The sequence below is a fragment of the Hydra vulgaris genome, chromosome 04, assembly GCF_038396675.1.
Source record: "Hydra vulgaris chromosome 04, alternate assembly HydraT2T_AEP".
NCBI lineage: Eukaryota > Metazoa > Cnidaria > Hydrozoa > Anthoathecata > Hydridae > Hydra > Hydra vulgaris.
The window spans coordinates 9238710-9250644 of NC_088923.1; the positions used below are offsets into that span (position 1 = coordinate 9238710).

The 11935-nt window shown below is 29.4% G+C and overlaps 1 protein-coding gene across 1 annotated transcript; it reads right to left on the minus strand.

Annotated features, from left to right (window-relative positions):
• Positions 1 to 10720: 10720 nt before the first annotated feature.
• On the minus strand, positions 10721 to 11299 carry LOC136079163 (uncharacterized). Its single transcript, XM_065794885.1, has one exon. It carries the CDS (start codon positions 11297 to 11299, stop codon positions 10721 to 10723), a length of 579 nt encoding a protein of 192 aa, XP_065650957.1.
• Between the last annotated feature and the right edge of the window lie 636 nt (positions 11300 to 11935).

Below are 11935 nucleotides of genomic sequence, written 5' to 3' on the forward strand. Positions count from 1 at the left end.
TGTAACAAGTAAATTTATATATATAAATAATGGTGTTTTTGATTAGTCAGAATTTTTGGTATTTTATCATTGATATAGATTTCTTCTTCAAAAAGTGTTGATATCATTTATCATACAACCACTAAAATCTCAAGAAAAACTAAAGTATTTTTGTAAATTTTTGTAAATTTTTTCTTTCTTATTGCCAAAATACATAATTAATAATAAAAAAATAATAATAATAAAAAAACCATGCCTTGGCAGTGGTTTGGCGTTTTTCTCGGCAAAAGCGTAAACGCACCAACGATTAGTAATCTCGCTTCATATACAGCGACATCGTCATTTGGCTTCTTAGTTTCTTCTGCGTCACCTTTTGAAAAATCTAGATGCCTATTTGAAAGTAGACAAATATTTTTATCATGTTCAATAAATGAGATTTTAATAATTGTATTCGACAAATAAGATTCCAAGTATAAAAATTACAGTTTTTTTATCCTATAGGTCAGTCGCCTCACTATGAGCAAGGTAAAAATAAAAATCGTTATAAGAGCTTTACTCCTGAACTAAAAAAAATGTGATCACATTTTTTCATTTAGAGATCTATAGTCTCACAATTTTCAAAAAAAACTAGACGACTCTATTACTTAGTAATTCTTTCTGAAGACCAAGATGTTTGATCTGTTTAAAACAACGTGTGGAAATGATAAATTGTTGTATGAATCTTATCAAAACATATTGAACACTAGTTCTAGCATTTCTTTTTGATTTAATTCGACTTAAAAAAGAAAGTCTAAAATAAAAAATTAGTGCACGTGAATTAGAAATATAATATTATTTGCAAAAAACATAGTTACTTTTGCAAAATACCTTAAAATTATATTTTTTCTAAAAATTAAAAGGCTATATAGAATTAAAAGTTTAATATTGACTTATCTCAAAATAAAAAAATGTGTCCCTGCTGTTTTTTCTTGTGAAGTCTTCATGTATAAGTGCATTATACATTGACTTATGGAAGGGGGCATCCTCTTTTCCCTACTCCTTTTCCCCACTGAATTTCAAAATTATAAAACAAAAATTTGAAATTAGAAAAAAATTTTAAAATAAAAAATTGTACCTTTTAATAAAAAATTAAAAAATTTTTTTAAATTTTATTTTGACCAAACAATATATTCAGACCAAAAACAAATCATAGAGGTGTATTTTGACATATTGGATGTGTATTTTGAAATTTAGAGGTGTATTTTGAAAATGGAAGAAGTTGTGGTGGTAATATCTTAAAACACAACCTAGTATTAAAAGTAGTTTAAAACACAACCTAGTATTAAAAATCTTTTCTCATTATAAATAAATTTTATAAGGAGTGTTAAAAATAAGATTAGTATATAATTTAAAATACATACAATCAAAATTATGTTTTACAAGAATTTACATATATCAGGCAACCAAAAAAGTTCGTGCAGTTTTGGAGATCCATAAATAAATACCCTTAAAAACAGTTTTAATAAAGTTTATTCTGAAAAATAGGCTCCTTCAGCAAGAAAAACTTTCTCCCATCGTGAAACAAGCTGGTATGTTCCATTTTTCTAAATGTCTTGAGATTGGTAGCTAAAAAATTGAATTAATTCATTTTCGATATCTTCTCAATTTCGAAACTGTCGATTCCTCATATAATTATCCAGGTCCAAAAACAGGTGATAGTCGCTTGGCGCAAGGTCTGGTGAATACGGAGAGTGAGTTAGATTCTCCCATTGTAAACGTGCTAGAGTTTTCTGCGTGATTTTTGCGGTGTGCGTTCTGGCGTTGTCCTGGTGGAATACAACACCTTTTCTGTTTGCCGAAGCTGCTTGTTTTTGGTAAAGAGCAAATAAAACTCTGTCGAATTGGGCTGAGTATTTCTAAGCAGTAATGGTTTGCCCACTTGGTTGCAACTCATAGTGAACGATACCTGCTGAAGTCCACCATACACACAGTAAAACCTTTTGTTATTGAATGCTTGGTTTAGGAGTAATCGGTACCGGATCGTTACTGGCTAGCCAATGATATGTTCGTTTTTTGTTGCAGTACATAAACCATTTTTCGTCGCACGTCAACATCCGGTCAAAAAATGGCGACGGGAAAGCAATGAAGAACAAATGGTTAAGCGCTGTAGCTTGTGTACTTCACTCAACTCTTAAGGTACCCATTTGCTCAACTTCCAACGTTTTCCGAGTTGATGCAAATGTAAACGAATAGCTTCATCACTAACGTTAAATCTTAAGGCAAGGTCCTGAAATTTTTGCCTGGAGTCCTGCTCGATTACCAGCTTGATATCCTCGTTGTTTACGATGGATGGTCTTCCAGATCTTGACTCATCTTCAAAGTTTTCGTTTCCAGAAAAAAACTTTTAAACCACTTTTGACCCGTCCGTTCTGCTATGGTACCTTCCCCAAAAGCAGCGCATATATTACGATAAGCCTCTGCAGCTTTGGTTCCAAGTTTGAACTCATAAAGGAAACAGGCGCGACTTATTGCATCTGGCACAGTCATACTCCACTTAAGACTTTAAATTTAAAACGCAATAATAAAACTTATGAAACACACTGAATAATTCTCCTTAAAACAAGCTTTAATTTATATGCAAAATCATCCCGCCACCACAACCAGTTTTCTTAAAACATTTCTTAGAAATAAGCAATTAGGATAAACCGCACGAACTTTTTTGGTTGCCTGATAGTAGTGGTGTAAACATCAACTTATAATAGGACATGGTTGCCTTTAACTCCCCCTCCTTATAAGCTCAAAAACTTTAAATCCAAAATCGTTACTGAATCAAAAGCTTTTAAAATAAAATTTGAACTTGGCTTTTGATCTTGGCATAGTTAAAATTTTCTTAAAGATGAGTGAACTTCTCTATCTTTTTTTATTTTATTAGGTTTTTCTATTCTCTTATTATACATCAGAGTTACTCATTGTTATGCCATAAAATGTAGATGTTTTGCTTAATAATTCTCTTTGAACTCACGTCATCGAAATCACTTGATAATTTATGTCACATAATGTATTGTGCTTGATAGACAACTTAAAGTAATTCTAAGTTTAGTTTAAAGATTGTAAAAGCACTCTGGTTCAAACAATTTTTTTTCTCTTTCATCCATTTATTAGCATTTGTGTAACTGCTTTTTTAAAATCTCTGCTCGTATACTAGTACGCATCAATCAATTTATCCTACTTTTTTTTCTATTTGAATGTACCACAAAGCTAAATTTCTTCTTGATATTTTATTTTAACTATAAAGATGATCCAAAGTTCTATATTTTTTATCTTAATTAGGGTAAAATATCAAGTTGTTGCATTAGATGATCTTCCTTTATATAGAAAAAATACCTCAAAAAGGTAATTTTTCTATATAATGTTATATAGTTTAAGAAAATTTAAAATAAGTTTAACAACCTTCAAAATTACAAATAACAGAGCGTAATTTAAACTGTGTTTATCTATTTGCTTTCTCTATAAACATTTAGTAACAAAAGCAAATTAATAAACACAATTTACATTACGCTTTTTTAAATAGTTTCAAATTTAGTCGACCTGTGAAGCTTTTTAAAAAGTTTTATCATATAAAAAAAATTAAAAAAAATTCAATGCTATATAATAAAGCATTGAATTATTTCTAATTTTTTTTATATGATAAACTAAAGGGTTAGTTGAACAAGTGTTTCTATATTATTGACTTGAATATATTCTTGTAAAATTTTCTATTTTAAACATGACATGTTTTAAATTAAGATATAATTTTAAATCAGTTGTAAAATTAAAAATGCTAACATTTCTTTTGATGGGTATCATCATTTAGGTTAGTTTCACCTATGTTTACATAGAGTTTATATCCTTTTATAATTTGCAAATTTAGACACGTGGCACGCAATATCACACTGTAAGTTTCATCAGTTGTAAAATAAATCAGTTGTAAAACGTTTACTTGGATTTTTTTATGGGTATTAATTTAGGCTAGTTACAGCAATGTTTATATATGGATTGTTATTATTTGTATATTTTGGTTTTATAGTTTGCTATTTTAGACCCTTTTCATACTATATCACACTGAAAATTTAAATTAGTTGTAAAAATATTATCTTTTTTTACTTGCAATTTTTTTTATGTAAGTTACAAATAAGTTTATATATTGTTTGTAGAAATGAGGCATTCAGGCACAAGATATCAAATTTAAATTCTAATCTTAATACTTTTAACGTGTTTATAATTATTAAAGGTGAGAGACTTTTTTTCTTTTATTCTTGATGTTTTACAACTATTAATGTGTGTAAAAATTTTACAACCTTTCACTTAGCAGGTAAGGTTATCTTTTGTAGTGCATTTAGTTTTTGTTTAATACATTGAAATGTAGAACTAATAAGATAACATAATTTTTATTAGCAATTTAGAAATTAAGAACTAGCAACAAATGTTTCTTACAGGGTTTAATAAGAATTTATTTACATTTTTTATTATGGTATATCATTTATATTCAATAATTTCTTTATTGTATTTTGAGGTTTGTTTATCTTTAAATAATCAACAACAGGTTGCTGGAATTGAAATGTGCACGCACGTGAATTTACAACAGTAATAAATATATATATATAATATATACATGTTTTGTATAATTATATATTTATATATATATATATATATATATATATATATATATATATATAATATATATATATATATATATATATATATACATATATATATAAATATATAAATTAGTAAAATTTTGCTTCACCATTGTTTCACCATTGCTGGATCATCAGGAAGAGTACTCTTCCTGATGATCCAGCAATGGTGAAACTTCAAGTCAAAGATAAAAGTTAGATAAGTGTTTTTTACTAATTTATTATTGCTCTGTTCTTTAAGAACATTGAGCACTCTATTTGTAAAATACACTAACGTAATTTACATATAAATATTTATATATATATATATATATATATATATATATATAAATTTATGAGGCTGTCTCAAAAATACAACTTTTTCACAGAACCAAAAGGTTCGAAAAACATCCTAGTTGTATAACTTAAATAAAAGGGAAATGCAAAATTTTATGTCTTTAAACATTCAGGAAGTGTTAATTGTAGATTTTCATTTTTTCAAAAAGTCTAATATTTAAATAATAAAATAATTCGAATGAAAAACGGTTTATTTTGGTTCAAAATATTTTTTGTTTGATTAAAGTTGAAAAAAAGTTTGTACTAAGACACTTTTTGCTAAGGAGTTATATTGTTCGAACTGCTCTTTTTCATTCTTTTATTCACACTTTTTTTATTCACTTTAGCAACCAACATGATGTTTTATCTCTAATTATCGTTATGACTGTCTTCCAGAAAATCTTGCACTAATAAAATATTTCCTTCAGTGCAATCATTTATGCACTAAATATTTGAGACTAAATCTTTAAATCAACTGAAGTTGGGATGAAGACCTGCAAATTTTCCATCAGAAATTTAAAACAGTATATCTTGTATATTTAGATCAAGTATGAAAAAAATATACCAGCTGTTTTTCCCAACAAACTCGTGCAAATAAGTGTTCTTGTTAAAGATTATATCAACTCTAATCTCTGTTTTTTTTATTTTAAAATAAGAAATAACCTCGGAATAGGTATAACTAATATGTTTCTGTATTATTAGAAATTTCTTTTCATTAGTTACACTTGGATCTGTTATTGACACAATAGAAACATCTTCAGCAAAGTACCATGTATGCGTTTAGTATTTCGTCTTTTTCCTCTATTTTATCGGCTATTTTAATAGCTTTGAGATCATTTGATGGTGCCTGAATTATGATAGATGACTTCAGAAACCAAGGAATGTAAAATATTTCTACAAAAGGTGCAATTTTGTTGACACCTTCTATCTCCTACACTGACAGAAATTCCAGTTTTTTATGAGTTAGTTGAAGCATCAATAAATATATCCCATTTGCCATAAATCTAGCTTCATGACAAGCAATGGGTTGGTGAAGCTAGAAATTTGGTACTTCGTTACATAAATAGAAAGAACCTAGTTCATATAATCTTACATAGTCTGTTCTCATCTTGGAAAAGGTTTTCGGGGTAACGGCATTTCCTAAGTACTCTTTAGCTTCTTGTGCAATCTGATGCGTGTAATTGTTTTAAAAAATCTTAAAATCAAATCTGTCTAATCTGCCTTTAGATGAGTTTGCCTGGAATACTTCTAGCAGAATATCAATACTATTATCATCCTCAGGAGCCGTCACGCTTACTGCAATCCTTTCCATTATAACAGTAATACTATTTTTAAGATGCCATTCATTACACAATTTACCATCGAAGTCAAGCAAGAGTTTTTTACTTATTAAAGCATTTTTATAACTGTTTATAATTTCTTCCTCTTTGTTTTTGATGGTATGAAAACTTTTTCTGTGGGTTCCTGATTTTAAGAAAAACAATATCTTCCAAATTATGCCTTGCATGCTTTGAACTGAGAAAAGAATTGTTGTATAACCCCTTACTCCAAGATGAAATCTTGTAGCGACTTCCCTTGTCGCTTTTATTAATCCGTCCCCTAATATTGACAGGTGCAGCTCATCAGATCCTTTTTTTTCTTGTAAACGGCACAGAGAAATTTATATCTTCTTCACTAGATACATCAAAAAATGAGTTATTAAATGAATTTGGCTTAAAGTTTATTGATTCTGCATTAGAATTAGAGCTAATATGATTTTCAAATAAATTTTTACCGTCCATGAACATTTCAAGTTTTTTGGTTAACTCATTCCTACGTTTAATTATCTTTCGGTAAATTATATCAATATCATAAGTTATATACATTTTTCTAGTCAATGTTTGGTTAGTTAAAAATTCAATGTGCTCTTTAATGGCATCAGGTGATCTGCTGCGATCAGCTTTGATTTTCATTACAATATTTTTGCAGCTTATGACACAAAGTTAATTTACGTTGATTTTCTTCTGTAATTATTCTTTATATTATATTATTCTTATTATTAAATATTTACTGTCAATCACTTATCACACAAAATCAGCGAAGCTATACATACAGTTTGTTTAATTGATTAAAGGCTACCTGCTAACTGTTTTATAAAACAAATAGTTCTACTCCACTTCAGGTACTCCTCGTAAAATTACAGCCACGTGACTTATGCATAGTAAATCTTGTCTTTTATACAAAATGTAAAACACACTTTTTGTTATTATTTTAGATTATTGGTTTTTAGATAATTGGCTTTTAGATTATTAGTTGTAAAATAAATCGCCAAGTTATTGTTGATATATTGCTATAATTCTATTTTATTATTCTAGATTATCTAGTTGTAATAGTTTGTTATTCTTAAGATACATGTTATAGAACAACTAGTACTCAAGTCTAGTTTACATTTTACCAGTTTAAATGACTTTCAACCATTTTTGTACTAATGACTCATACTAATAAGACATGCTATTACAGTCGGCACACACACGAACACTACATTGACTATTTACATTACATAAACAGCCATAAGAACTTAAAACAGTTAACAACTCTCACTGACCCTCGTTATACTTTGAGCAAATACTGCACTTACTGACACTCATGTCAAAAAGTTACTTAAATTTGTATGCAAGTTGTACTGAACCCCACTAAACGTGCTCTGGTCTCAGTGTCAATGCAGAAGTCTGTGACAATTGTTCTGATGGGATACTCTGAGAATAGTCATTTTGGGACAACATAATGGGATACCTCAACAAAAAGATACCCTGGTGTAGACCCAGAGTGGAACTTCTTATGGCACACCAGTCTTGGGTGATAGCTGGAGATGTTCTTGTGTTCATATTGTTCCATAAGGTGCATATCCTTACCATACTTGAGACGTCCATGAAACACATAAATCTATAATGTATGTTTATGACCCTAATAGTACAGACCACATGGTAAATACTTTTGAAACGAATAATTCTACTCCATCACTGATACTGCCTATACATCACATTTACGCTCTATACTAACAAGAGTTTAGTAGCACAACAATTAAAGACTGTAACTTTCCTCAACTATTGTTTATTACTCCTGTTTATATTTACTACATTTTACTTAGATCAATTTTCAGAACTTTTTGACTTAAAGGCTCTTAGTTTTTTACTGGACATCTTTCCGCTTGTTCTTTTATCTTACTCTGCTACATTATTTTTAACTTGTTATGCATCTCTAAGGCGTTTACTGCTCGGTGCAGCTTCACTAAAATGAATTGCATTTACAAAAAACAAAACAAAAAAAAACTGAGCAGCCGTGGCGCAATGGATGCGCACTTGCCTCAGAAACAAAAGATCCGTGATTCGAACCCCACATCTCGGCAAGTTTTGCGACATCGGTTGGGAAGGGAGCTTGAACTTCTTGTTAAATGCTCATTCGCGGTGCACTGTAATAAGACCGTGAGGACTTCTTAGGGCACCTAAATATAATTTGAAAAAAAAAAGTTTGATTTTGTGGTTTTAAAACTTCCGCCAAACTCGTTTTTTAAAATGGTTATTACATCAAATTAAAGGCTTTATTTTAATTTTTTTTTTTTTGAAAAATTTAAAAATGTTGTATTAAGCAAAAATAAAGCTAAATTACTTAACGAAAAGATTTTTAAACGTGATAATTATTTAGCTTAAAAAAATAGTTTACTCTACCCCAGTTTACCCTGTATATAATCTCTGTAATAGTGTTAAAAAAAATAAAGTTATGCTCCCCTATCTAAAGTTATTTTTATCGTAATCCATTTATGATCCAGTTAACAAGTACCGTATGAGTTTGCTGGTTTAGAAACGAATTTTTCTCAAGCTTCTGATAGTAGTTTCAATTCTCTTAAATGTTTCGGCGTTTATGTTTATAAAGACAATGTAACTTTAGGAAGAAGTATTTACACTTTGCAAGTTCAGTAAATTTTTCAAAACCATCTTTATTGCATGCTCGAGACGATCGTTGAAAAAAACGTGTTACTTGAAGTCATGGAGATTTTTTTTCATTAAAACTCTTAAACCTAAGTGAACACTAAGATTTACGCTTGCACCGTCTACGTTTAACCTTAATAGTTTTTTAGTTATGTCAGTTATTTCAACTCATGCAAATGCTTGTTCAAGACAGATTTGTAAACCACAGGCATTAACATTGTCAGGGCTTTCAACCAATAAAAGTTCAACGCATGAACTGCCCTCAAACAAATAAAATACATTCATTAATTCTCAATCCAGTGAAGCAATTTCACAACTGCCGTCGCTTACAACTGGATAATATCTCAAATTTACAGAATCATCTCTGAAATAATTTTTAGCAATTTGACCAGTGAAATCTGTAAAAATACAAGCGGCTTGATTAATTGAATGTTACCTTGATCAACGCCGTTTTTTAATCAACCCAAGAAAATCAGGGATATCGGAAAATGGGCGTTTTATTTTGACCAAGTAGTAAGCTGTATTGGATTTCTTCTTAAGTGAGTCACGGTCTTCTTTATTCATTTCTCGCAGCCCTTTAATAAAAACAATATATATTTTTTTGTTAAAATATTCTTTATAACCTTCAGCACCCAATTTACTCTAATAATCAATGAGATGTGCTTTCTTATGTTTTTTCCTGTTGTAATGGCTTCTTTTACTATCTTTCTTAATTGATGGAGTTCCAGAGTGAATCCACAAAATAAAAAATCTTTTAATGTTTTTAATACGAGGTTCATAGTGATTGCAATGCAAGCAGCGCAATCTTACAACATTATTTTCTCTCGGTATCATACTCAAACTTTAAATTAAATTCTTTTTCCCATTTTAAAACAGTTTACAATGATTATGTTTACTTTTAGATGAGAATAATGATACCATATTTAATATCTAGCTCACTTTATCTACTACGCTTTCAATTTAATATATTGGAATTTCTTTCAAGTCAATTATTTTTGGCGAGGCTGGAGGGTGGGGGGGGTGGGGGGGAAGGAGGGGCTTTGACCTTCTAGCCATGGCACTAATTAAAAGAAGGAATTTTTTGAAGTAAATATTTTTTATATATCAACAATTAAACATTTTTTATATTTATTATTTATGGAAAAAAAAGTTTAATCTGGAATAAAATGTTTTCTATATTTTATTATAGAAAAAAAAATAAAATCAGCGCTTGCAACTTTTTCCACTCTTATTTGTAAAGTTTCATTTTTCTAGTTTTCATTTCTCAAAAAATTCACATTAATTTTAAAATCAACAAATGAAATTTATAATAACGTTTTAGTTGCCGTGCCGCTCGAAAAATTTTTTACGTTAAATTGTAAACACTTTAGAAGTTGGTAGTGTAATGACGTTGGTCGCTTGATATACCATTGATGCAATTGATATTAAATGTATTTTATTTAACGAATTTATTTTTTCTTAAATTATTTTCATATAACATTAAGTGCTTGGAACCCATTGTTTCAATTTTTTTTTCCAATATTTGCATTTACTTAGTTAGGTTAATACAAATGCATAATACATGTTAAAACAGTTGTTAATCTACCTAGATTAACAGCTGTTTCATACCTGAAATATATTAAATATGTAACTTACAAGAGTCTTGAATACAGTGAATTTTGTTATATTTATTTTTTAAGAACCATAAATATATATATATATATATATATATAATAATAATAATAATAATAATTAGAGATTAAAGTGCCATTATTTACAACAATCACAATAGTGATGAAGTAATTCAGAGGCACTAAAACAAGTTAGCTATGAGTTTGAAAAAGGGTTTATAAAAAGTTCATATTTTAGTCTTTTTTTAAATGTTTCTAAAGAGGTTGAGTTTCGTGTGTTCATAGATAAACCATTCCAACTTCGAGGTGCAGTCATACAAAAAGAATTTGAGCCCAGAGAAGTTTTTTGTTGACGACGTGTAAGTTGACAACTGTCTAATGATCTAGTTTTTTGTTTTGAAGTTCGGACATCTAGGAGTTCAAATAAATATGCAGGAGATTTATATAATAAAATTTTATATGTGATAACTGAAATCTTATAGATTATTCTTTGATATATTGGTAACCAATGAAGAGATTTCAGCAATATTTCTGAATTTAAATGAATAGGAGAATGGAAAACGATTCGAGATAAGCTATTTTGAATTCGTTGGAGTTTTTTAATATTTTTTTGATAAGTACCAGATAAAAGACTGTTACAATAGTCAAGCTGAGTGTTAACAATGCCACATGCAATTGTATTTGCAGCTTCTTTAGTCAGACATGGACGAATGTGGCGAAGTGCACGAATATGGTAATTGCAGGATTTAATAGTGTTGTTTATGTGCTTGTCCATAGAGAGCGATGAATCTAGGGTGACGCCAAGATTTTTACTGAATTTATCGTTGTTAGTGTTGTTCCAGAAATAACAATTTTTGAATCATTTTTATGCTTGGTAATTTGTTTTCTAGATCCAAATAAAACAGCTTCTGTTTTATTTGGGTCGAGCAGAAGTCCATTTTCTAGAAACCACTTTGTTACTGCATCAGCACACACATTGATTTCATTAATGCTACCTATGCATGGGTTGATGACAGTATAAAGTTGGGTATCATCAGCATATTGATGATGATTGGTACCGAGTTTAGCTATAATACGATATATAGGTGAAACAAACATGGAAAATAGAAATGGGCCTAATACACTACCCTGTGGTACTCCTGTTGAACTTGCTATTAGTCTAGATTTTGTTGATCCAATAGAAACAAAAGATTTTCGAGAGTGCAAGTATGATGTCAGCCATTTTAGTGCAATATCTGTGACACCAAATTCATCTTTAATACGGGAAATCAGCAGGCTGTGATCAATTGTATCGAATGCTGAAGATATGTCAAGAGATAGGAGAATAGTGTTCAAAGCATCATCAATGTTTAGCAGGATGTCATTGCACAGATTGTAAAAACCAGATTGTAAAGGGTTGAAGTTAATAGAT